Genomic DNA, 25,016 nt, shown 5'->3' with positions numbered 1-25,016 from the left:
AAACCTAAACTTTCACTCAACTTTCACAAAAAAAACTTTAAATTTTACTAGTATAAAACTTGAAAAATTCACTTAGCTGAAGAGCTCAAGAACACTAATCTGGTCACCAGCGCGGCAAACTAGATCTGAGGTCATGTAGGGAGAGCAGGGCATTATGGGTGTGGGGAGGAGCTGAGAGCTCAGATCCATAGCTGGTAAACCATGCCGGTTCGGATCCGATATCGGATCCATAACCCACAGGTTGCAGACAAATGAATCTCCTACTTCAGATCTAAAGTCCTTCAAGAGAAAAACTCAGCAAGTAGCAACATTCCCTTCCCTCTAAATCCAATGGGAAGGGGGAAGGAGGGCGGGTACATATGAATGTAGGCGAGATAGATCCCATACATCCGAAGTTATGGTAAGTACATAACTAAAAGATGTAATGGGATCCTATCTCGCCTACATTCATAACTGATGGGATAGCATCCCTAGCACCTAAATCCCGGGTGGCTCATTGGAAAACACTCCTGAGAACTGTGGAACCAAAGGAAGCTCTACCTCGAGAAGCCACATCTATCTTGTAATGAGAAATGAAGGTGTGCGGAGAAGTCCAGGTAGCGGCCGCACAGATATCTACCGATAATTTGGAGTGGAATGCTACATAAGTAGCCATTGCCCTGGTAGAATAAGCCCTGACTGGGAAGGGTATCTCTTTGCCGGACCATGAATAAATGAAGGAGATGCAATCTTTAATCCATTTGGCTATGGTGGTTTTAGCCACCGGTTGACCCAACCTATTTTCCGCAAAGGACACAAACAGCTGATCTGACTTTCGTGTCTGATTGGTCCTACTTAAATAAAAACACAGTTGTCTGTGAACATCCAACTGATGGAAAATATATTCTGTGCTAGTGGAGAATTTGGGAAAAAACACAGGGAGCTCCAAGGATTGTTGAATGCATAAGGGGGATGCTACCTTGGGCAAGAAAGAGGGATTTAACTTGAGGGACACTCCGTCTTTGTGAAAGGTCAAATAAGGAGGATTAGAACAGAGAGCCTGAAGCTCTGAAACCCGCTTGGCAGAGGTTATTGCCACCAAAAAGGCGGTTTTCCAAGATAGACATTTTATATCACAAGTAGCTGTGGTTTAAAGGGGCGGGCAGTTAAAGAAGCTAGAACCATATTCAGGTCCCAAGGGGGCACAGGATGGGCTATTGGGGGCCGAAGGAGCCACGCTCCTTTAAGGAAAGATTTGCAAAGCCTGTTTGCCATTAAGAAAGGCTCAAAAGAGACATGAAAATTAGAGATAGCCGCCAGTTGGACTTTAATTGTGGAAATGAAGAGCCCAAATGAAACAAATAAGCCAGGAATTCTAAAACCTGAGGTACTGGGGCGGTAAGGGGATCTATACCTCGTTGCTGGGCCCAAAGAGCAAACCTCTTCCATTTGCTGGAATACAGTTTAATAGTGGAAGGTTTGTGAGAAGAGGACAAAATGTGGATGACGTCTGGAGAAAGAGAGTTATCTCTGACTAAGGTTGGAAGTGGAGTAACCAAGCGGCCAACCTCAAGGACCTGACGGATGGGTGAGACTGTCCTAACTGATGAGTTAACAGGTCGGGCACCAGGTCCAGAAACCATGGGCCTTCCACCGCATACCTTAGAAGGAAGGGGAACCAAACCTGACGAGGCCAGTGTGGAGCGATCGAAATCATGTCGCTTCCTAGATAAATCGCCTTCTGTATCACCTTCGGGAGAAGGGGAACCGGAGGGAAGGCATAGAGTAGACCGGGGGGCCAACTGTGAGCTAGGGCATCCCTGGGAATCTGCCCCTGAGAGGGAGTCAGAGTGAAGAACTCCCTGCATTTCGCATTGTGAGGGCTGGCGAACAAGTTGCAACAAGGGAGGCCCCACTTGGCGAAGATGTTTGCAGCCACTCTGTCGTTGAGGGACCACTTGTGGGGCAACAGGAAAGTCCTGCTTAGCCTGTCTGCAATCGCATTGGATTTCCCCGGAATGTGTGTTGTCACTAGGAAACGCTGGGTAGCAATCGCCCAATGCCACACTCTCATGGCCTCTCGGCAAAGAGGGTAGGACCTGGTTCCACCTTGCTTGTTTATGTACCAGACTACCGACATGTCGGATAGAATCGCAATAGTACCCCGGGGAAGAGCATGATGAAGTGCTTGCAACGCCAGTAGCACCGCTCTCATTTCCAGGATATTGATATGCAAGTGCGTTTCGTGAACCTGCCACGTGCCTATCTGGGAGGTGTCCGTGGTCACCGTGGCAACGGGAGGCTGAAGAACAAAGGGTCGCCCCTGGTCCAGGTTGGACTGAAGCAGCCACCAACGTAGGTCCCGACGGCAAATTTCCGTAATCTGGACCAGATGGTTCAAGGGGAGTTCCTGAAAGGACCATTGAACCGACAGTAGCCATTGCAGCACCCGCATGTGCAGCCCGGCTAAGGGGACTAGAAGAATAGTCGAGGCCATTGTGCCCAATAACTGCAGAATCAGTCTGGCCTGAACTCGTGATCTGGGTAACAAGGTTTGGACCCGAGACTGCAGGACCTGAATCCTTTCTACCGGCAAGAATGCCCGCATTCTTCTTGTGTCTAACTCTGCGCCTATAAAGGTAATACGCTGAGACGGCTGCAGCACAAATTTTCCCCAAGTGAACGTGATTCCTAGTGAATGACCCAAACTGACTGCGGTCATAAGCGCCCGAACTAATAGATGCTTGGAGGTGGCAGTAAGGAGCCAGTCATCTAGATAGGGAAACACTTGTAATCCTAGACTTCTTAAGTGAGCTGTCACTACTGCCAGACACTTGGTGAACACCCTGGGGGCTTTGGTGAGACCAAAGGGCAGTGCTTGGAACTGGAAATGACTGGCTCCCAGGCGGAAGTGTAAATGACTCCTGGACTCTTGACTTATCAGAATGTGATAGTAAGTGTCCTTGAGATCTAAGGAGCACATCCAGACATCCTTCTCCAATAACGGGAGAATGGACTGAAGGGTGACCATTCGGAATTTGGATTTTTTTACAAAGCGATTCAATGATCTGAGGTCCAAAATGGGCCTCAAGTCCCCTGTCTTTTTTGGCACCAAAAATAGTCTTGAGTAAGTTCCTGATCCGATCTGGTCGGCGGGGACAGGCTGGATGACTCCTTTTCTTAGCAGCTTTGAAACCTCAGCCGCTGCTTGATCCCGCTGACTGGGTGGCACATCCAGGATTTTCCTGATAGGAAGAGGGGGGTTCTTGATGAAAGGGATGAGATAGCCTCCGGTTATGGTCCGGAGCACCCACTGATCCTTGGTGACAGATTCCCAAGCCTGCGGGTGTTCCGCAAATCGACCCCCGACTGGCTCCGGAGATGTGCAGTCGAGCCACGTCTCAGGGACGGTGAGCGTAGGATGGACCACGAAAGGAATCGCGGTCTCCAGAGTTACAGGGGCCTCTGCCGCCTCTGGGGTGGCGTCTTCCTGAACCCCCCCCCCCCGCCTCTAGAGGGGGGATCACTCGGTGGAGTAGGGAAAGACCTTTGAGATTTCCTGAACCACATTTTCCCTCCTCTCTGGGCCTTGGGGTAAGGTCTAGAGGGAGCGGAAAAACGGGCCCCCACGGCAGTCAAGGTCTTGCCCTCCTGCTCGCACTGAGTCAGTGTGTCCTTCACCTTGGGTCCAAACAGGGAGGACCCATCAAAGGGGGCGTCGGTGAAGGAAGACTTAAAGGCCTCCGCAAAGGGACACAAGCGTAAACAGGCGTGTCTTCCAAGAGCCACGCCTGTTCCCGCTGCTCTACTCGCCCCTTCGGCCGCATAGGATATGAGCCTCATGGACGAGTTGACTATCGAAGATAGGGTAGTCATCTGGGCGCCAACAGTTTGGGCTAACGCCTCAGGAAGATTACCCATAAGAGACTCTAACTCTTTGAGGAGGTCCCTTTGGAGCCTGGTAAAATGACAAAGATAATTCAGCGACCGCAGGGTAAAGGCCGCTGAAGAAAGGGTACGCTTCCCGTCCCTATCCATGCTCCTGGAATCCTTATTAGGAGGGTGAATAGACGTTGAAGCCTCTGCCATGTCCTGCTGAGTGGCAGATGCCACCACCATCGCATCTACTGCAACTCCTTTAGTCAAAAATTCCTTTTGAGGAGGGACTGAGAGGAACTTGTTAGGCCTGGCGGGCACCGGTTCCACAGTGTCAGGGTGTTCCCACACCCTTCGAGAAACTAAATCTAGTAATTCATCGAAGGGTGGAAACACCCAGGAGGCGGAGGGCTGGGCCCCAAAAGCCTTGAGGAAGACTGACTCCTCTGCGAAAGGGGTTTTGGACTGCCAATCACCTCTCTGTCTCAGGATCTTGAGGATATCTGAGAATGAGACGTCATCCGAGGACGATTTTGGGGACCCCTCCGCATCATCGAGGTCAGTATCTGATGTGATAGACTCATCCTGGGAGTCAATGTGCTTCCTCTTGCACAATTTTTTTCTTGGAGGTTCATCTGAAGCAGATTCAGAAGGACCTCCCGGGAGAAGGGAACCCCCCAAGGGGGTATCCTCAGGCCCTGGGGCCCCACTGTCGTGGGAATGAAGCACACCAGAAGCACCAGTTCCCAAGTCTAGGGACGGTGAGGTAGAGACTTGCTGAGCCGGCAAGGACATGGCCAGCGCACTCCTCATGGCCTCAAAAGTAGGACCTCCAGACTCTACGGAGGACACCGGCTGAGAGACCACGACGGTACCAGGAATCCCTGCGGCCGACGCTCCGAGGGGAAGACTAGGCACCGAAGCTACCAGTTCCAAAGTGTTACCTTCGGCCCTGACCGAGGAAGTCCCGGTACCGAACCCTGACGCCGAGGACAGGGTAAGAATGATGGTCAGAACAGAGAAGCTCAGAGGGAGTCTCGGTTCCGACTGGACAACTCTGCTCCGCTCTACCATCACCGACTCCAACAGCTCCTAGGAGGTTGGAGGAGGAATCTGATGCGAAGTGGGAACTGTCTCCAGAGCAGAGTGGGCTGGAGCAGAGACCATTTTTGCAAAAACCGGGGACTGAAAAAGCCTCTGGATAACTCTGTCCAAAACGGCTCCAACACCATCGGCACCGGATCCGGAACCGTATGAATAAGCATCGGCACTGAAGGGGACTACGGGGCCGGGGGGGAGAGTCTGAGCTGCACACCTCCAACGGCTCCGAGACCAAAGGAGCCGAAGCAGATGATTCGCCTCTCGATCCCCCAACCTGCGGCTCCGACACCAATGGAGCCGAGGAAAGAGGTATCGAGGCAGACCCTTCCACCCGAGGCTCCGAAGCCATTGGAGCCGAGGAAGAAGAGGTCGACCTATGCTTCTTGGAAGTCGGTTCCGACGGACTGGTCGGAGCAGACGACCTTTTCTTTTTAGAAGTTGGAGAGGAAGAAGCCAAAGCTTCCTCAAAGGAGGGCTTAATAAGGCCCTTAAGGATCAATTTATTTTTTCATTCTTGAAGGACCCTAGAGAAAAAAGCATGACAAACACTACATTTTTCCTGCAAATGTTTCGGTCCTAAACAATATACACAAACAGCAACCAGACTTCTGCTCTTTCGACATCCTATCACACAACTATTTCCCACAACGAAAAGCAAACCATAAAGTAGGGCACGAGCCCTTAGACTCAAAAAACGGGACTGGCCAGAGATACAGAACACAAAAAGGGCAGAAGCCCTCTAACTTAAAAGGGCTTAGCCCGATAAATCAGGACGTAGAGAGAGAAAATCAACACACCCACACACAAATAAGGGCAAGGGCCCTCTAACTTAAACGGGCCTTGCCCGGTATGTGGAAAAAAATACCAACCACACCAAAACAGGTTACACACACACGTAAAGCTGTTAAAACAGCCGTTTGTTAAATTTGTGAAGAAAACCCTAGGTCAAAAGACCAAAAAGTAATGAAAAAACCACTTCGCTCCAGCCAAGTCGAGACCATGTCCAGCTTGAAAAGCGGCAAACGAGATCTGGGGAAGCAGGAGTGGTGCATTCTGGGATAAGGGGTAGCCCAGCCAATTAGAGACTTCGTTCTAGTATATAGTGGCAGAGTCGGAGCCGATGGATCGGCTCCGAACCCATCAGTTATGAATGTAGGCGAGATAGGATCCCATTACATCACATCTTTCTGCAATGGAGCATCCAATAACTTTGCTTTGACATGTTCTGGTAAGGCTTGTTCTTTAAGCCAAGCATGCCTACGTATTACAAACCTTGTGACAGCTGCTCTACATGAGGCTTCCAATGAATCAAAACCACACTGTAAGGTATGCTTTCCCACCTGTTCTGCTGCATGCAGCAAATCCTGCATCTCTTTAAAATCAAGTTGATCTGTCTGAGGTATCAGTTTCTGCTTTAACTGTGTAATCAAATACTGCTGGTATTTTAGCATGTGGAATTGGCAGTTTAATGCCTTCATGGCCAAAGTGGCAGACGTATACACTTTCTTTCCCCATATTTCTAATGCTCTGGAATCTCTTTCAGAAGGAAGTGGATTCTTAGCAGTAGAGGCCTTAACCCCTTTGGGACCCTGGGAAATGGTCTCGGGGTCTGCAGTAGGGTCTTTGTATAGAAACTTAGGAGCATCAGGAACTCGGTAGTATCCGTCTGGTTTAGCTGGTGCTGGAGGTAAGGAATCTGGGTTTAAGCTGGATTCAGGGAAAACATCATCCAAAATGTCTAAAACTGGAGGAATTGCCAGGGGTCTATGCTGTGGAAGAAGAAACTCACGAGTCTTTTCTTGGAGTCAGAGTAATCTTGGCCTTCCCAGTGAAAGTGTTCCCTCATGGTGTGTAAAGTTTCCCCAAAAGAGTAGTCTTCAGGGGGGGGGGGGGACAGAGTGAATGGACTCTTCAGCATCTGAGTCTTCATAAGGAGGGAAGGAGTAATCGTGGTCATTAGAGTTGCCTGAGGAAATGGATGCTTGGTCAGAGGAAGGATAATCTTCCTCCAGTCTAGGCCTTTTGTCAGGTGGGGGTTGGGATCCCCTGATAAGGGTAATTAAATCCTCAGCCATCTTAAGCATCTGTTTTTTAGGCACAGGGGCCTGTGGGGGGGTGTGGCCCCGGTTTTCTAACTTTCAAGGGGGCTTTGAGTTTAGCATAAGGCTTGGCAGAGATAGTTGTTGGTTTGAAAACACCTTCAGAGACCGAAGGCTTATCCAAAAATTCCGGATCCCCGTCGGGGCTGGCGTCCGAGGAGCGAGGTGGAACCGGTTCCTGAGGCCTAACTTGTTTCGGTTTGGGAGGCAGTCAGAATTTCTGAATTTACGGTAGTCAGGGGCTGCGAAGGCGCCTCACTGAAAACTGGAGAACCGGCGTCAGGCCTTGCTGAGGCCTCGGTATCTGGTCTGGGCCTTGGCTGCCGGTCCTTATCTTTGCGTTTTTTTAATCATTGCGGATGTCGGTTGCTCCAACGGCATGCTATAGTTACATTTTCTACCAAAATAATGCTGGGCGAATTCTGCCCGAAGCTTAATTGTACGTTCGTTGAACCTAGCACAAAACCGACAACCAGAGACGTCGTGGTTTGGGCCTAGGCAAGGAATACAATAAGAATGAAAATCCTTATGAGGTATTTGCTTCCCACAAGAAATACAATTATTAACTTTGTCTGACATCGGTCTGAGGCAAGAAAAGTTTCCCCAACGGGGTACTTAGCTTTAGAGAAGACTTCGGGCTGAAACTAGATTTGAAAATTTCAGGAGCTGGCCGACCGGCACTTGCAAACTGCTTCTGCTTCAGGCACCGCGCGGCAAGAAAGACTGAAGAAAATGGCATCGGCTGTCTCTTTTGTACCCCCGTCGCACTGACGTCAGGGAAGAGGCGATAACAGACGCCGGACCGGGACTTTGGGATTTAGCCGACTGCGGGACTGCCTGACGACAGGATGACCCAAGTGTGATGACTGCAGCAGTATAGCACGATGAACATCAGGCATCTCTGTACAGTGTGGAATGGAAAGATTTCCATCTTCCGCACTGTAGTGCGATGTCAGAGTTGGTATATTTAAGTTCCAGGGGGTGTGGGGGCAGAGCTAGCAGCATGAAGGTAAGTTTTTGTTGCTTTTTTTTTTCTTCAGTGGTCGACATTTCTAATGTCGATTATATATCGTCTTGACCATATGAAGTAGAACATTCTGAAATATCGACCATATGAAGTAGATATATATATATGAAGTAGATATATATATATATATAGCGAGAGAGAGAGACAGCGACACACACACAGACACACACAGACACACACAGACACACACAGACACACACACACACACACACACACACACACAGACACACACACAGACACAGACACAGACACAGACACAGACACAGACACAGACACAGACACAGACACAGACACAGACACAGACACAGACACAGACACAGACACAGACACAGACACAGACACATTCTGGTGTACAGACCTCTTTCAACTTATGAAACAAATCCTTTTATAAAAAAGTTCAGACAGCAGATAGAGGAAGAGAGCAAAGAACTGTTGCAAGTGTGAAGCGTCCATTTTTCCTGATCACAGCAGCTAATAATGGGGCAAAGCTAGAACACCTGGTTAAGGCCAGGCAGAACATCCAGGGACTGCAAAAGCACATAATCAGGATCTGGCATCCCAGAGCTTAAAGAGGAAGAGATCAGACTCACTTTTAGCATTTTTTTCTCTGTGCTTGCATTTGGTTGAAGGATCATGCCCCGAAGCAGAAGCAGATGACAAAAGTAACATGACAGAGAACCTCTTGTTCTCCAAATAATGGAAAGGGTCTTTAGGTGGTGTCTTATATTTTTAGGGCAATACCCTGGCAGACCTGACAAGATTTTACATCTAGAGCACCTAGATAAGCAACCGGAGTGGTAGCCAGGGTAAAGAATAATGTTTATCACATTTGCATTTTCCCCTTTTCTGAGACAAGCATAAGAAAAAAATATATACATTCTAGCAAAGAACTAATCCCCAATGGGGTATTTGCCTTCATAAGTTTTTGGAGTTGAAAAGGACAGCATGATAAATTGCTGATGAAGGTGATGGATGTCTGTACACACAAAGGTCAGAATATGGCATTGGCATATGCTCCTTTTATGCCAGCATGCTTGCTCATACCTTGTGCAGGGAAGGATCATGTGCTTTGGTAGTGTAGCAAAATGGGACTTATTGGGGAAATCCTAAATGTCAAAAACACTGCAACAATGATATGCATAATTCCATCACTACTCTACATTCTTTCCATTCATTTGCACAATTTGTGCAGCTATAGAACTGAATAAAATGCAACTGAACTCACCTGGATTCTTTGGTTCACCACCAAAAAGAGCCAGTGCAATTCCTCTCTTAATATCTTCATGACCATGGATTGATGGGGCAATGCTGGCAAAGATCTGAAACAAAAAGTAAATAATTTCAGAGCAAGTAACAAATGGCACATTGCACAGCATGGAGTTTAATACTTCCTGTCATAAAAGGAAATACTGCCAGTCCAGCTATCTGGAATGTTTTTAAATGCTTGTGTGTCATTTGTGAATGACAACATGCTTCATGTAAGAAGCTCGAGTTACAACTGTACTTTTTTTGAGGCTGGGAATTGAAGTCAGATGACAAGAAATGTCATTCTGCAAGTTCCCCCATAGTAATATATTACAGATACTAATCTACAAACTCTAAGACTGTGCATATGGTCTTTGACCTGACAAAAAGATACACTCACTTCATCTGCCTTGTTGCTCTGCAAGTTAACTAAGGTATAGTAATTCTCTCAAATTCAGTCAGGAATATAATGCCCAGCAGGAGACAAGGTCTGTAACATCAGCTGGGGGGGGGGGGGGGGTAGAGTTGCACATGATGCAGACGGGCCAGAACCAAAAGCTTCCAGAAACAGATTCCTCTTAGGAAGGGCTTTGGTTTGTTAAGTCCAGACACCTTTTTGGTACAGGATCTCTAAAATGGTCGCCAAAGGAGACATACTCAGGTGGGGAAATAGGGGACCCTTCCATCTCATTAAAATCAGTGTCCCTGGTCAAAGATTCCTGTAAGAACTCTAAGTGCCTCATCTTGCACATTCTCTTCTGGTGGACCTCTTCAGTGGGATGCTCTGGAGAAGTATTGGAAGAGACATGGCTGAACAGGAACTGTCTAGAAGATCTTGCAGGATGCCTGTCCCTGTGGAGAAGGGTGACGGAGCTCAAATCCATCAGAACAAGTATAGGATCAGAGAGTGAGAGCAGAAGATTCCCTGCAATGGGAGAAAACCCTCTCCACTATCTCAAAGGCAGAGTGTCCAGGAGAAATAGAAACCAACCTTGCTGTAGCCGGTCATTTCTCCACTCCTCCCAGATTCTCCCCTCCAAAGAGGAAGTTGGACCCTAGCTGTCCAATGCAGAGGCTCCGAGAGGAAGCAGTGGCTCCAAAAACCTGGGAGTCTAAATCAACCCCCCCCCCCAAGTGACGCTTTGGCTCTGAGACTTGTCCCGGTAAGGGTCTATATTAGATCAATCGAATATTTAAAAGTTCAAACATCATACGTTCGAGAGAAAAAAAAAAAGCCTATGCCCCCCACCACCCATTCTTTAAATATACCAACTCAGAGGTCACACTACAGTGCAAACAATGGAAATCTTCAACACAGTACGGAGATCTCCGTTGAAACGTTCGAACATTTACATGTTCGATCATATGTTGACCCTATGACGTTCAAACGTGTAAATGTTAGATAACTTAATATACACCCTCCTCCTCAATGGAGATCTGTGCCGAATGGGTCAAGGAAAATCATGGATCCTAAGAAGGTGGTGCCCTCGGAGACACCAACTCTCAGATCCGATGGCTCAAACTATAGGCCGGTTTGGATGAGTTACTATGGGGTGTGAAGATGGCTGAAGGCTCACTGAGCCGGCAACACCCACATCTGGATGTGTGCTCTAAGGAATTTCCTCATCATCCTGTCCATATCTGCCTCGGAAAGACTATGGAAGGAGGGCAGGACGACTTTCTAGGATTCTCCTGTAAAAACGGAGACCCAAGTCTAGTAAAGAGACTCCAGAGAAAATCTAGGGCTCCAGATCAGAAGAGACGTAACCAGAGGTTGACAGATCCCATACTTTGACTTTGGAGGGTGGCTCTGAACTTGTAGCAAGTGCTGGAGACAGAGTAGGAGTGTGCTTCCTGTGCTCCATCAGTTCCGATAACCTTTGCTTTTTTTGGGGGGGTTTGAGCCCCAGAAGTAGAAGCAGTAGAGGAAGATGATAAAAAAAAAAAATCACCCTTCAGGACCAACCTATTCCACCTGTCACTAACTATCCTGAAATTAAAAGCCAGCACAGATCTCAAGGCACCAACAAATGAGAAAGGCTTAAATATACAGACTCCACCGGTGGGCATCAGAATGGGATATCTTACACCCACAGGAAGTGCACTTCTTAAAACTGGTAGGCTCATCAGCCATACCAATGACTAAGCAGAAGCCAACAAACAATTAAATAGAAAAAAAAAAAAAAAAAAAAAGACCTACTAACAATGGTAGAAAAAAATACATCAAAAGTACAGGAAAAAGGCCTAGTACCAACAAAATGGTATAGGGAGAAAGGCTAAAATCGATATAAATAGTAAATATAAAAACAGGAGAAAAATAAATTCTATTCTACTCAATACCCAACAAGGCACCCTAGAGCTTGGAAGAATGCAATCCTGAAGCATCATTAGAGCAGCAAACGAGATCTGAGGTAATCTGGCTAGTGAGGGGCAGTGCAGGTAAAGGGACGAGCTCGAGAGTCAAATCCAAGAATCTAGAGAGACTGGCAGAGTCAGATCTGAGCATCAAATCAGAGACCCATACATTGAGGAATGAATGAAAATGACAATATCAGATCACTTGTTACTGCTAAGAGCTTATTCTTGCAGAAGATAAAAAAGTGCTCAATGTTTTCATCTCATGTCTGTCCTAAATATTCACCAGTGTGCCCAAATTAAATCCACAGTACAATTCCATGCCCTTTCCCAGGAGTAAACTCTAAACCAAGTTAAGGGGGCATGGATTTAAGTCTGTCCTGCTTGCACAAGTAGTGTCAGGCTGGTTCAATGTCCTCAACCATAATGTATAAAGTTGCAGGGATCCTTCAACAAATGATGGCTGAACCTGTGTGGTTAGTACAGAGACATACCTTGGACATTTTCCATTGTACCACTGCCTCTCTCCTCCCATAAACATGGTTGCTAAAGCAAAGTTATACTGAAATACACTAGGGTTGCTGGCTCTGCTTCTCACACTTCAAGGAAGCAGATCTACTGAAGTCATGCAGCAGCTCTGTTAATTTGCATCTGATTTCTGTACAAAGAACCTCAAGGAATTTCCACAAATTTGCACCCTATCCATCTGGTGGCAGTTGCTGGCAAGAAAAATGTTTACGATAGCTTGGCTCTTGCTTTATACAATTTAACTTCCTACCCTAGTTTCAGACTGCAAACAAAGAAGCAAAGCATGATTCTGGATGGCTACAATGCCCCCTGGCACCATCCCCACAAAACATACCCGCTCTCCAATTCTTTCATCCTTGGATAACGCAACAATGGCCTTCACATCTTCATCTGTCAGCTCACCCACTGCCACTTTGTCATCCTTCTTAGTAATATGATTTGCTAGAATGACTGTGGCAAACACAGGGAAGCCATTGGCAGTGTTTAGGGATCCATCATAGTTATTATGATAGATACCAGTCAACTCCTGTGAAGAGAGAACATGACACTATTTAGACAGCAGCAACTCTCCAAGTTCCAATTTCAGACAAGTATTTATTCAGAATCAAGTAACATAACAGCAAACATCTCTAGACTACATTCCCACCCAATTACACTATTCCCTGTGCAGAACATAAGAAGAGGTCACATCTCACTTTTATAACACAAGAAAACTCAGATGACTATAATTAAACTTGTGGAATCAATTGTAACCATAAGTAGAGTCAAGTATGCAAATAAACATTTGCCTAGCTAGAAAATGCTTTAAAAGCACTCAACTTTAGTACAATACTACTTCTAAACTCTTGTAAATGACCTGGTAGTAGTCTCATCAGCAAGCTGTCCTCAGAACTTAGTTTTCAATTCTGTGAAGTGGGAATAAATTTGTGCTTAATTCAATCAAACACCGTCACTCCTGACTAAACAAAAGTCATTTATGAAACTGTTAGCCTGGACGAATTTAAGAAAACTATACTAAAGCTTAATATTTTAAACAGAAAAGTCCAGTCATGAATAGTTGTATGGGATGAAAGTACAGTTGTGTACACTTACCATAAATGTAGATGTTACAGTGTATTCACTGTCGCAGTCATTACATTTGGGTAATCTGCTGGCAGGCTGCCCTCGGCCTGAATATCAGTCTTGGGTCCTGCATCAGTTGCTGTCTCTTCTTCCATTACATCAGGTTGTCAGGGGTACAAAACAGGCAGCAGACGTCATTTTCTTTAGTTTTTCTTGCCCCAGATGTCAGGTGCCCCCCAAATGGGGAGCAAAAATATATTTAAAAATATATATATATAACTATATATACATGCAATTGTAACATAAAACTTTTTCATCTAAAAGCAAATACACCACAAAGGCTGGAGAATATAGTGAAGGAAAGAGAATCTCCAGAATAAAGGTGGGATGGCAAGTGGGTAACCCAGACTGCAACAATGAATACACTTGAACATCTACATTTATGGTAAGTGTACACAACTGTACTATGTTCTTCATGTTTCACTGTTGCATTCATTACATTTGGGTAGAATCCCAAAGCTATGGAAGGGAGGCTGGAACTAAACAGCATTAAGAGTGGCTATAAGGCCCTGCAGAACTGCAGTGGCAAAGCCTGCCATTGACTTAGAGAAGAGAGGCAAATGATAATGCTTTGTAAAAGTATGCACAGAACTCCAAGTAGCAGCTTCTACAATGTCTTTGGTTGGTACCCCTCTGAGAAAAGCTGCTGATGTAGATGCAGCCCTGGTGGAATGTGACCTAATGCCCATGGGCACCGGGCTTACCATGATGCAAGTAGCAGAAACGAATGCAGTGGCTTATCCACTTTGAAATAGTCTGCTTTGAAATAGCCTTTCCCTCTGATCCTGCAGCAAATGCCACCAGTAGCTGCTCAGTTTTTCTTAGAGATTTGGTCCTGTTTAAGTAGAATCTTGGTTGTCTCTGCACGTCCAAGGAATGCAGAATCCGCTCCCCCCTTGTTCTGCAGATTTGGGTAAAAGGTTGGCAGGTGAATAGTTTAAGAGCCACACTGGAGACCACCTTAGGCATAAAGGAAGGGTTGGTCCTGAGGGACACCCTGTCTGGGTAAAATATAATAAAAGGCTCCACAGCCATGAGGGCCTGCAGCTCTGAAACCCTTCTTGCTGAAGCGACTGCCAGAAGTAAAGCTGTTTTCTAGGATAAAAAGCTTTACATCTGCTGTAGCAGCTGGTTCAAATGGAGGCAGGGTGAGTTTTTCCAACACAAAATTGAGGTCCCATGCAGGAATTGGTGATCTTCTGGGAGGCCTTAAATTTTTAGCCCCTCTAAGATACTGTTTTAGCAAAGGATGAGAAAAGATCAGTGGGGCTCTGTGTTGTAATGAGCCAAGATGACAGAGGAATGGATTTTTATTGATGAAAAAGATAAGCCCTTGTCAAGCATCTCAGTCAAGTACTGCAAAATCTGAGGAATATTTGGCTTTGCTACATCAGTTCCTTGTGCTTGGTTCCAAGTACAAAATCTCTTTCATTTATCAGCATAAGATTTTCTAGTACTAGGCCTACCATGATCAGCCATGCTGCCAGGTTCTGAGTTTGGAGGTGATTGTGCAGGATTTGATTGTTTTGCTGCGACAGTAAAGGAGGTATTTGAGGCAAATACCAAGGAGGGAGTTGAGACACATTCCTTAGGATTGGGTACCAATGTTGGCAAGGTCAGACTGGGGCAATTAGAAGCATTTTTGGTTTTTGTCTGACCTTTAGTAGGACTTTGGGAAGAAGAGGCATAGGAGGAAAGGCGTAGACTGATTTTCCAACTGAAGGATAGGGCATCCACTTTCCATGCTTGTCTGTGATAAGTCCTTGTGCAAAGTTTGTCCAGTTGATAATTCTGGGGAGAGGCAAATAGATCTACGTCACTTGTGGATCCAGTTTCCACTCATGAGGGTCCTTAAGGTTTCTGCTTAGGTAGTCTGCCAGAGAATTTTGTTTTCCTGGCAGGAATTGAGCTTGAAGATGTACTTGGTAAGTCAAGGCTACGTCCCACAATGACATGGCTAGTCTGCAAAGGAGGTAGGAGTGTGTGCCCCCCTGCTTGTTTATGTACCACATAACTGAGATGTTATCCGCCTATCAGTAGTTTTCCTGGATGAAGTAAGTCCTTGAAGGCTGTCAGGGCATTCTGAAGAGCTAACATCTCTTTCTGGTTGATATGCAGACGCATTTGTTTTGGGCTCCATATGCCCTGAATGCATCTCCCCACCAGGTGAGCCCCCCCAAGCATAGTCTGATGAGTCTAATTTGGGTTTGGTTGGCAGGGGGTAGAGTGAAAGATCATTCCATGTTCTGGTAACATGTCTCTGCCCACCAAAGAAACTCCTGTTGTAGGCAGGGAATGAGAGGAATCATTGTTTCCAGACTGACAATGTTGACTCCATAAACTTTTTAGGTACCAGTGTAGTTTCCTCATATGCAGTCTTGCATATGGAATCAGTAGGATGCTGGATGCCATGAACCCCAAAGCCTACAGAATTTGTCTTGCATACAACTGGGTTTTTGTTGCCATCTGTTTGAAGTAAATAGTCAGTTGCCTTTGTCTGGTGTAAGGTAAGCCATCTGGGCAGTTGTATTCAAGCTTGCACCCAGGAATGTTATCTTTTGAGAGGGTACCAGTTGTGATTTCTTTTAGTTTATTGTGTACCCTAGGTATGTTAGAAGCCTTTTCACAAACGCCAGATACTGAAGAATGTCCTGGTTTTCTGCTTGAATGAGGCAGTCGTCCAAGTAAGGATAGATTTGTATACTTTTTTCTCCAAAATGAAATTACTGGTGCCAGGCATTTTCTGAAAAATGTAATTACTGGTGCCAGGCACTTTGTAAAGACCCTGGGCGCAGTAGATAAGCCAAAGGGCAGTGCAGAGAATTGGTAATGCATAAAGCCAGCCTTGAAGAGGAGGTATCTTCTGCACGATTCCCTTATTGGGATATGCAGGTATGCCTCTTAAGTTTAGAGTCACTAGCTAAGCGTTCTTGCCCAGCATGGGCAGAAGCTGCTGCAAAGTTAGCATTTTGAATTTTGGTATGCCCAAGAATGTGTTCAAAATTAATAAATCCAGTATTGGGTGCCAGGCCTGGTCTTTTCTGGGTACCAAGAACAGTCGGGTAAAATCCTTGTCCTTTTTCCTGTTCTGGCACTGGCTGAATAGCCTCCATATCCATGAGGGACGTAACTTGTTTCTGTGCCTCTGCCCATTGATTTTGTAGCAGATCTGGACAACCATTTGGAATTGGCAAGAGTATGGAAATTAAATCTGTATCCCTGGGATACTATGTTTAATACCCACTTGTCCTGGGTTATCAACTACCAATTCTGTGCTAAAGTGCTAGTTTTCCCCCTAAGGGGGCTGCCAAAAGGCAAGTGCTTGGTGATGGCAGAGGGAAGTCATTGAGACTGTTTACTGTAGGGTTGCGCTTTATTTCCTCCAGATTTGGAGGTAGAGGCAGCACCCCATTGCTTTGACCTGTAAGAATCTTGTGATTGGTATCTAGAGCCCTTTGAGTGCCTGGATTTGCCCTGAGAAGCTCTGTCGGACACAGGAAAGGACCAGTTTTTTGTAGGCCAGTGTCTACTGAATCTTGGTGGCTGCACTTGTAAAAAGTCTTACAGTTTGCATAGACTTAGCTTGGTCTTCCATTTTCTTTAAAACCTCTTCTGCCTTATTACCAAACAGATTATCATGCTGTAAAGGTGCATCCAACAATTTAGCTTTAACATGATCAAGCAAATTTTGCTCCTTTAGCCAGGCATGCCTTCTAATCACAGATCCAGTAACTGCAGCCCTGTAGGAGGCCTCCAAGGAATCAAAACCACATTGCAAAGTATGCTTTCCAACTTGTTCTGCTGCATGCAATAATTCCTGTAACTCTATTTTCCACACATTCAGAAATCATCATTTTCTGTTTCAGTAATCCCATAACATGCTGTTGATATTTAAGCATATACAACTGGCAGTTTAAGGCCCTAATTGCCAAGGTTGCAGACGTATAAACCACCTTTCCCCATCTATCCAGTGCCCTGGAATCTCCATCAGAGGAGATAGGATTCTTAGCTGAAGCCTTTACACCTTTGGGACTCTGATACAGTTTCAGGGTCAGCAGCAGGGCTTTTGAATAAAAATTTGTCAGAGTCGGGAACCCTGTAATATCTGTCTGGCTTGCTAGGAGCCGGAGGTAAGGAATCTGGAGTCATGCTTGATTCCGAAAACACATCAACAATGTCTAATACAGGAGGTATGGCTAAAGATCTATGCTGAGGGAGAAGGAAATCCCCAAGCCTCTTTTTTGATTCTGAGAAATCTTGACTCTCCCAATGAAAATGTTCCCTCAAAATATGCAAGGTTTCTCCAAAGGAATAATCTTCAGGAGGAGATGCAGGAGGGATGGATTCCTCTGCATCTGAATCCTCACAGGGTGGTATAGAAAATTCCTGATCAGAAGAGGAATCAGAAGAAATAGAAACCTGATCTGAAGATTCATAATCAGTGTCTTGCCTAGGCCTCCTTTCAGGAGGGAGTTGGGAACACCTGATCAAGGTAATTGGGTCTTCAGCCATTTTGATCTTATGCATTTTGGGCATAGAGGCCTGAGCACGTGGCTCATGCATCAGTTTTTTAGCCTAAGTTGCCTTTGTCTTTGAAGCTGACGTCGGTTTTATACAGAAATGCTGAGGCCTTAAGACACCCTCAGAAGCCAGCGCCTGCTCGGCGGCTCCGGACCCAGAGGTAGAGACATCCACGGGTACAGTACTTTGAGAATCTCGTGGCATGCCGGACTCCACATGGGTCTCAGTAGAGGCCTGCAACTCGAAAGTAGCAGGCATCAGGGGGCTGCGAAAGAGCCTCACTGAGTACCAGGGAACCGGTGACTGGCTTAGAAGCTTCGTCGTCCGTTTTGGACCTCGACGGTCTTTGTCCTTTTCTTTGCTATCAGATGACATTTCAGGGTAGTTAAATTGGTTTCCAAAATATTTTGAAGCAAAGATATATCGACGCTTAATAGCGCATTGGTTAAATCTAGCACAAAACCGACAGCAAGGCACGCTATGATCTGGGCCTAGGCAAGGAATACAGTACAAATGAAAATCCTTATGAGGTATTTGCTTCCCACAAGTAATGCAATTATTAGCTTTTACTGACATAGGTATGGAGCAAGAAAAAGTTTCCCCAACGAGGTACTTAGCTTTAATTGAAGACTTCGGTTCTGAAACTCTAATTAAAAAATTTCAGGAGTCTGCCAACCGGCACTTGCGAACTGCTTCTGCTTCGGGCGGCAAGAAAGACTGAAAAAAATGGCATTGGCTGCTGTTTTATACCCCTGACAACCTGAAGTCATGGAAGAGACCGCAACCGATGCAGGACCCAAGACTGATATTCAGGCCGACTGAGGGTAACCTGCCAGTAGATTACCCAAATGTAATGACTGCAACAGTGAAACACGAAGAACATCAGTAATGTTATATTGAAAATATTTTCAATTTTAAATTAGAACTAATCTATACTTAATAAGCACACCAAGAAGAAAGGAGCAAATTAGTTCTTAAAACACAGCTTAAAAACAGATTGCTGAAGTGCTGCTAAATCTGGAAGCAATTCTCTCAGTAGACAGGAAACATTCTCTGTAAAATTAACACTAAGCATTAAATGCTGCCTCTTTCACAAATTCATAATGTTTCAGAATAATACAAGTAAACGTCGGCAACCATCTCTTCTGGGGCAACGAGCACATAAAATTTTTGAAGTCTCACACACTTGTTTCAAGCTACTGTTAGAAACTTTCAACCCTTGCATGCAACATACTAAAACATTTAAAGGGGTGGATAATTAAAATTGCCATATTCGTCTGCCGTTCAATTTGAGTTTTTCTGAAATGAAACAAGTCAGCATTTCTTAAAGTATTTCTAAAAGCTTCATTTATATTACACAAAATGAAAGCTAAATATGCTTCAGAATCTGGTTTCTCTGGTGAGAAAATGAACAGACTAGTAATACAGCTTTGACTAGTAACTGCTACTTTACATACATTAAAAATACTACTGCACCCATTTCAGTCCATATCTTCAAAGATAATCCTGCCCTTTCCTGGAGACCTGCTGGCCCATTTCACTACACAGCAACAACTCCACTACAACCTGCAGATTTCTTCCTTTAATGTATTTTACTAAAACCATGGCCAACATTGCACTCTTACCCTCATTCTGATTCAGTGTAGATAGAGAGCTTAACTCAAAGGACACAGACAGAAACCAATTGCACCAACCACACTTACTGTCAAATGCTTCGTAGAAGTAGTCAGGAATGGCAGTAAACAGTAGCTTTAAGTAAAGTTATGGCAAACTAAACAAGAGAGCCAGTACTCCCAAGTTTTTCTCTTTTCCTTTCTGACAAAAAGGCCGTCACTTCCCATAGCCACAGTAACATGCTCAAAACAAGCCGTAAATATAGGCTTTAGACATGTGCACCCAAGTAGGCAGTCTTCCCATAGAGAAGATTCATGTGCAACTCCATTTTGGAAACTTACAATTTCATCTCCTGGTTTGCAACTGTCTACCAAATCTGCAAGCAGAATGGCATCTTTGGAACGGGGCAGTCTTCCGGCAGCTACCTTCCCAGGGCTCTCTTGAATTGTGATGCGCTGGTAGTTCTGGTACACAGTCTAAAGAGAATTAAAAAGCAAAGGCAACAATGTATAAGAAGACAGTTAACACAAGCACATCTGAACATTAAAAATATAATCATACAGATACAAAACCAAACTTCAGTGATGTCTGCAAAGTTGGCCCCTTTACCAGCCCTACCTACATTTTTAACATGCCTCTCAACTGCCCAGAATCCTGCTTCAAAATATTGGATTTTCAGGTCCACTGTCAATGCCAAACATTAGTTTCATATCCATGTTGATGAAAAACCTGTTCTATTAACTAAGTGAATGAGAGCAATATTTGCCGTCACTGATTTTGCTCCCTGCCAATTTTTGGTCCTTCAACTAAGTGTCACGGTTCAGGAAAGTGGGGCTGTACCTCAACTCAGAGTGTTCATTTTTCCCCATTCCTTTGCCTCTGTACTGAATAGCTCAAACAGTTTAGTTCTGGATGATATCAACTTTGGGTTAATTAACTTGGCAGCTCTGTATTAAAAGGGATTAAAATTTGATCAGGCAATTACCTCTGCAAGTCACAGTTTTGACCACACCATGGATGTAGTGTCCTACATGTGTGACAGCTACTAACCTGGAAGACCACAGGGTTCATTTCATAGAACTATCCTAGGTTCACCTTTGAGCTTAAGGTAATGAAATGCAGGTATTTATACAACATCTGAGCAAGTCTGTCCTTTGTCAAAAAGAGCTCAGTGCAACTGAATCCAAAGAAATTCCTATTCTCTCTAATAATGGGGTGTGGATGGCTACTTGATCTTTTGTCCACCACATATACTCCCCATCCATGCAATACCATGGAAACCTCAAATCAGAAACACTATGCACTTAACACTAAAACTTAAGTTTGAACACATAGAACTGTAGTTACCTGGTTGAAAGTTGCTTGGTGCTATTCAACTGGCAACCAGTCTGGGCAGCCAAGTCCATCTTGCTGCCTGCAGAGCTCTCTTGACCGGGGTGAACACTATATGGTCTGCTGCAAGTAAGCTTGCCTTACATGATGAAAGGATCTTGAATGAAACAAGGTGCAACAGCAGGTATTTGTAATGGCTCTGTCAAGTGATGTTGTAATGAGTTTCTAAACTAGAGTACTCAGAGTTTCTATCCTTGATTCAGTATGCACGAAGATGTAGTGTTTTTGACCCCTGAGCTACCAACATTCATTACAGCTTGTCTGGTGCCATCACTTCGTCATCCATCAGATATTTTTTTCTCCTCTGCTGGGTTCTAAAATTTTTCCATCTATTTTTAAGAGGGCTCTTTTGAGAGTCTCAAAGAAGCACCTTAGCATATAGATTGTGTTTACTACCACCCCCTACAACTTTAGTCAAACTTACTATAAAAAGTTTGAAATGTGGTGTATACACAGCTTAATGCATTTTAAAGTACTCTTGTTATTGAAGTCATTTCCATTCTGTTTTCTTTCATGGACATATACAGACTATGGACACCACTAAAGAGACGTCTGCATTTGTGTGTCATCATCAATCCTCTTTTCTACACTGGAGTTGTGCAGTTGGGTCACTTGTCACCATTTCTACCTGTTCAATGCCACTCTCCTACCTTCTTTGATATTCATGACAGACTGTCAAAAGTTCTCTCTCACACAATCCATCCACTATTTGCTGGCTGCCCTTGTTTTCTCTTGCCCACAGTTGTGAAAATTCCCATTGTTCTTTAACATTTAACTAGTATGCTTATCCTCCAGTCAAATGGGATACACCTCTCCATACTGCTACGAGTACCCTGAGAAGACATTTACCCCCTATCTCACCCAACATCTTCATCATATCTGCTGTAACCTAACCTCATCTAAGACTGCTGGTTTCCCCAAACTTCGTTTTCCTTAGTGCTCCTCTGTCACTCTGGGCTGCGTCTACGGCAGTACAGCTTCTGTGGGGTTATCTTCATTCAGAAGCTGCTGGAAAGTACTCCTTCAATCTGCCTTTGATGTTTCATGGCCTGGTGAGCAGGTTGTTAGTGGCACTCCTTATGAAGGGTGTCTGACCATCTTCTCTATCTTTCCAACTTTGACTTGAAACCTTTCTTCATCCCGTCCACTGAATCGCTTTCCAGAAGTTAAACTGCCTCTGCCTTGTTTGCTACAGCAACACCTCTCTTAGCTTCTTGGTTAACCAACCAGTATTCCTTCCTAGCCTGGTTGGTCTAACTCCATGATTTTTCCTACACTCATTTCTTTTAATTACTTACTGGACTTCTGTATTCCACTACCAGCTTTCTTTATGCAATTTCCATACGTGGCTCAGCCACGTTATGTAGTCCTTATTCTTGTTTTGAGGTGCTGCCAATCTTCAATTACACCCATTCCCTTTTCTTGTGGTGCTAAAGCCCTAGGTAATTCCTCGAACTGTTGTGCTTTCTTTCCAGACAACTGCCAGATCTTCAGCCTGGTCTCTTGTTGACATTCTCTGGTCATGTTGACTAATGTCAGCAAAATGGGCATGGTATTTGCCAGTGACAAGTGGGTTTACTTTCCTACAATTCCCACACCATTTCTAGTGTGTCTTCCTGAGCAGTAGACTCTGGATCCCAAGTCAAGTAGCTTTGCTGCACTGCCCTTCCACCTCGTCTCCTGGATACATATAGTGTCCAGCCTCCTGTATATTGTGAACCTACACTGAGTGTTGCAATTCTCAGAACCAATAAAACCTGAACCATATCCAGCTTTCGCTCAAACGCAACTATCCCAGGTAACCCAAGCGTGGCAACTGGACATCATCCAGCCAGTAGTTTATTGACTCAGGGTTGCTGGGCTTTATGGACTGCACACACACTTGCCTACAGAGGCCCTTGTTAGAAGGGGTCCCTGCATAGGTCAGACTAGGCGAAATCCTTAACCCAGTTAAATGGGCAGTTACCCATGCCCATTTTGGCAACATTAGTCAACATGACCAGATCACCTACAGCCATATTTACTCAGCATTTTTTCATATGTGGAAGAAACCCCACAGACACAAGAACATGCAAACTCCAAAAAGGCATTGGTCAAAGGTCAGAATCAAATCTTGTACCTTGTGCATTGGTGGCAAAGAACTTGAGCATTATGCGAACCAGTCTCCTACGTTTTGGTCCATCCCCAGTCAAAATCTAGAGAATTACACTTGGGCTAAACTCCATGGTGTAAAACTTTCCAAACCACTATGTTTTGGAGATGGTACCCTTAAGTCGGTCACCATTTGCTACTTAACCAGGGCCATGCCCAATTTCACAAACTCCTGCAATGCTCCCACTTTTCAAGTCAAGTCATCTGTTGTAGAGGACCTTTCCTAGACTAACAAGGACAAAGTCCAGCTACTGCCACACTTCAAATGATTTATGCTTTCCAGTGCTCTGTTGATTTTTCTAGTTTCGAAACAAAGTCCTGAAACAGTAGTAAAACCATTATTCCGCTATTAAAATGAGTGGGCAATCAATTAAAATGACATACTTACTGCAACAGATATGGACTGGTAGTCCCATCTTCATTACTCAGAGAGCCAAGGCCAGAAAAACTTAACAGTGGCAATGAAAACTTTCCAAAACTGCCTAACCTCTCCCTCCTACCCATAATGGTATGCTCCTTAGGCTCCATAGTTCTCACATCCATGTGAGGCAAAATATTGGAGGTGGGGGTGGCAAGGAAATCACTTCATATGCATCATGGAAGGACTGAGGTTGGTGGAATAACAGTGGGAATATTTATTTTCATTTTACATTTGTTGACCAGGATAGTCTGACTGGATACATGTCCATTTTCAGCAGAGGCTGGGGGAAGAAAAGCTCCAGACAAACGTATACAAAAATCATATACTCAAATGATGTTACACACAGTTTACAGTCTATATTCAAACAAGCAAGTTATACAATCTCTCATAATGCGCAAGTATAAAGATTAACAGTTAAGACAGGCTGAGTGTGATCCAAGTACTATTTAACACTCAGTAATAGGTAGTCAGGATTGGAACAAGGACAAAGCCAGTGCGTCTTAAAATATAGTTTGAGACTTTTTTGAATCGAGTTAGAGAGGTTCTAGAGTAAGATCTGCAGGAAGAGAGTTCCAGGTTTTGTCAACAGAGTTGGCGGTTGGCAAACAAGTCCCCAGCAGAGTTGAGGGTTTTAACAGTTTGAACCAGCAGTCTATTGCATGCACGAAATGGCCTGAGGTTACTATAGGGGCTGATAATATTTTTAAGTGCAGGCAGTTTTTCAAGTTGATTGAGAACCTTATAGGCGACCGAGTTGGTTATACTTTAGTAGATTAGGCAATTTTAGCCAACCTAGAAGATTTAGATTATGGCAGTAGTGTGTCCTATATGATGTGCCAGTGGGTCCTCATTAAAAAGCACCCCGGATTACGGAGGCAATGAATGAAACCTTATTGTGAGAACGCATCCAACTTACTGTCTTACAAGTGTTCAGCAAGGCTCACAACCACTGCACAATTACCCAGTGATGCATTATTAAAACAATGACTGTGAGGTATACAAAAACTAGTACAGTGGGCCATAGGCTCAGATGCCAATGGCAGTTCTAGCAAAAATGAATGCAATGTAATAGCTGCTTAGACAAATTAACTTTGAAACTTTACTGCCCAACTTTTGGCAAGTGAAACAAAAATCATAGGAATCAGTGTCTTTCCTTTAAGTGGAAGCAGATAGCCAGCTCTGATTTTACCTAGGTGGAATAAAGGAGAGTATTTTCTTGCATTAAGCAGTTAGAGAAAAAGTGGTAAACTGATCAATTGATTCAGATTATTCATTATTAGTTCAAGGGCACACCATCTTATGAATACAACACTAGATGAGGAAGATTAATAGTGAAGGTCTGTAATTCTGGGATTTTGGCAAAGTCTTCCAGGACCTAAATTTAAGCTCTGCTACAGCAGAAGGTTCAAATGGCTATTCAGCTAAATTCTATACTACAAATAAAGATCCCTAAACAGAAACACAAACACAGAGCTTAACAGTATGATGCAAAATGCAAACAACTTTTAGAAAAGCTGAGCAAACTTTCAAAAAAAACAATATAAGGAAAATGAAACTTTGCTGAAAGGTGAACTCTGGCTGAATA

At 44.5% G+C, this 25,016-nt stretch overlaps 1 protein-coding gene across 1 annotated transcript in view; it reads right to left on the bottom strand.

Moving 5' to 3' along the window:
- The window catches only part of MCM2 (minichromosome maintenance complex component 2), a 340,582-nt gene that overhangs the window by 142,645 nt on the left and 172,921 nt on the right, over nt 1–25,016 (bottom strand). The window contains exons 7-9 of the mRNA XM_044078541.1: nt 19,809–19,943; nt 12,545–12,736; nt 9,308–9,401 (exon numbers count right to left, since the gene is read on the bottom strand). Of these exons, the coding sequence (XP_043934476.1) occupies nt 9,308–9,401; nt 12,545–12,736; nt 19,809–19,943 (421 nt within the window). The remainder of the gene's footprint in view (nt 1–9,307; nt 9,402–12,544; nt 12,737–19,808; nt 19,944–25,016) is intronic.

Source organism: Protopterus annectens, chromosome 7.part1 (assembly GCF_019279795.1).
Source record: "Protopterus annectens isolate FY-2018-M chromosome 7.part1, PAN1.0, whole genome shotgun sequence".
In the NCBI taxonomy this organism is placed as follows: domain Eukaryota; kingdom Metazoa; phylum Chordata; order Ceratodontiformes; family Protopteridae; genus Protopterus; species Protopterus annectens.
This window is presented reverse-complemented; position numbering and strand designations above follow the sequence as displayed.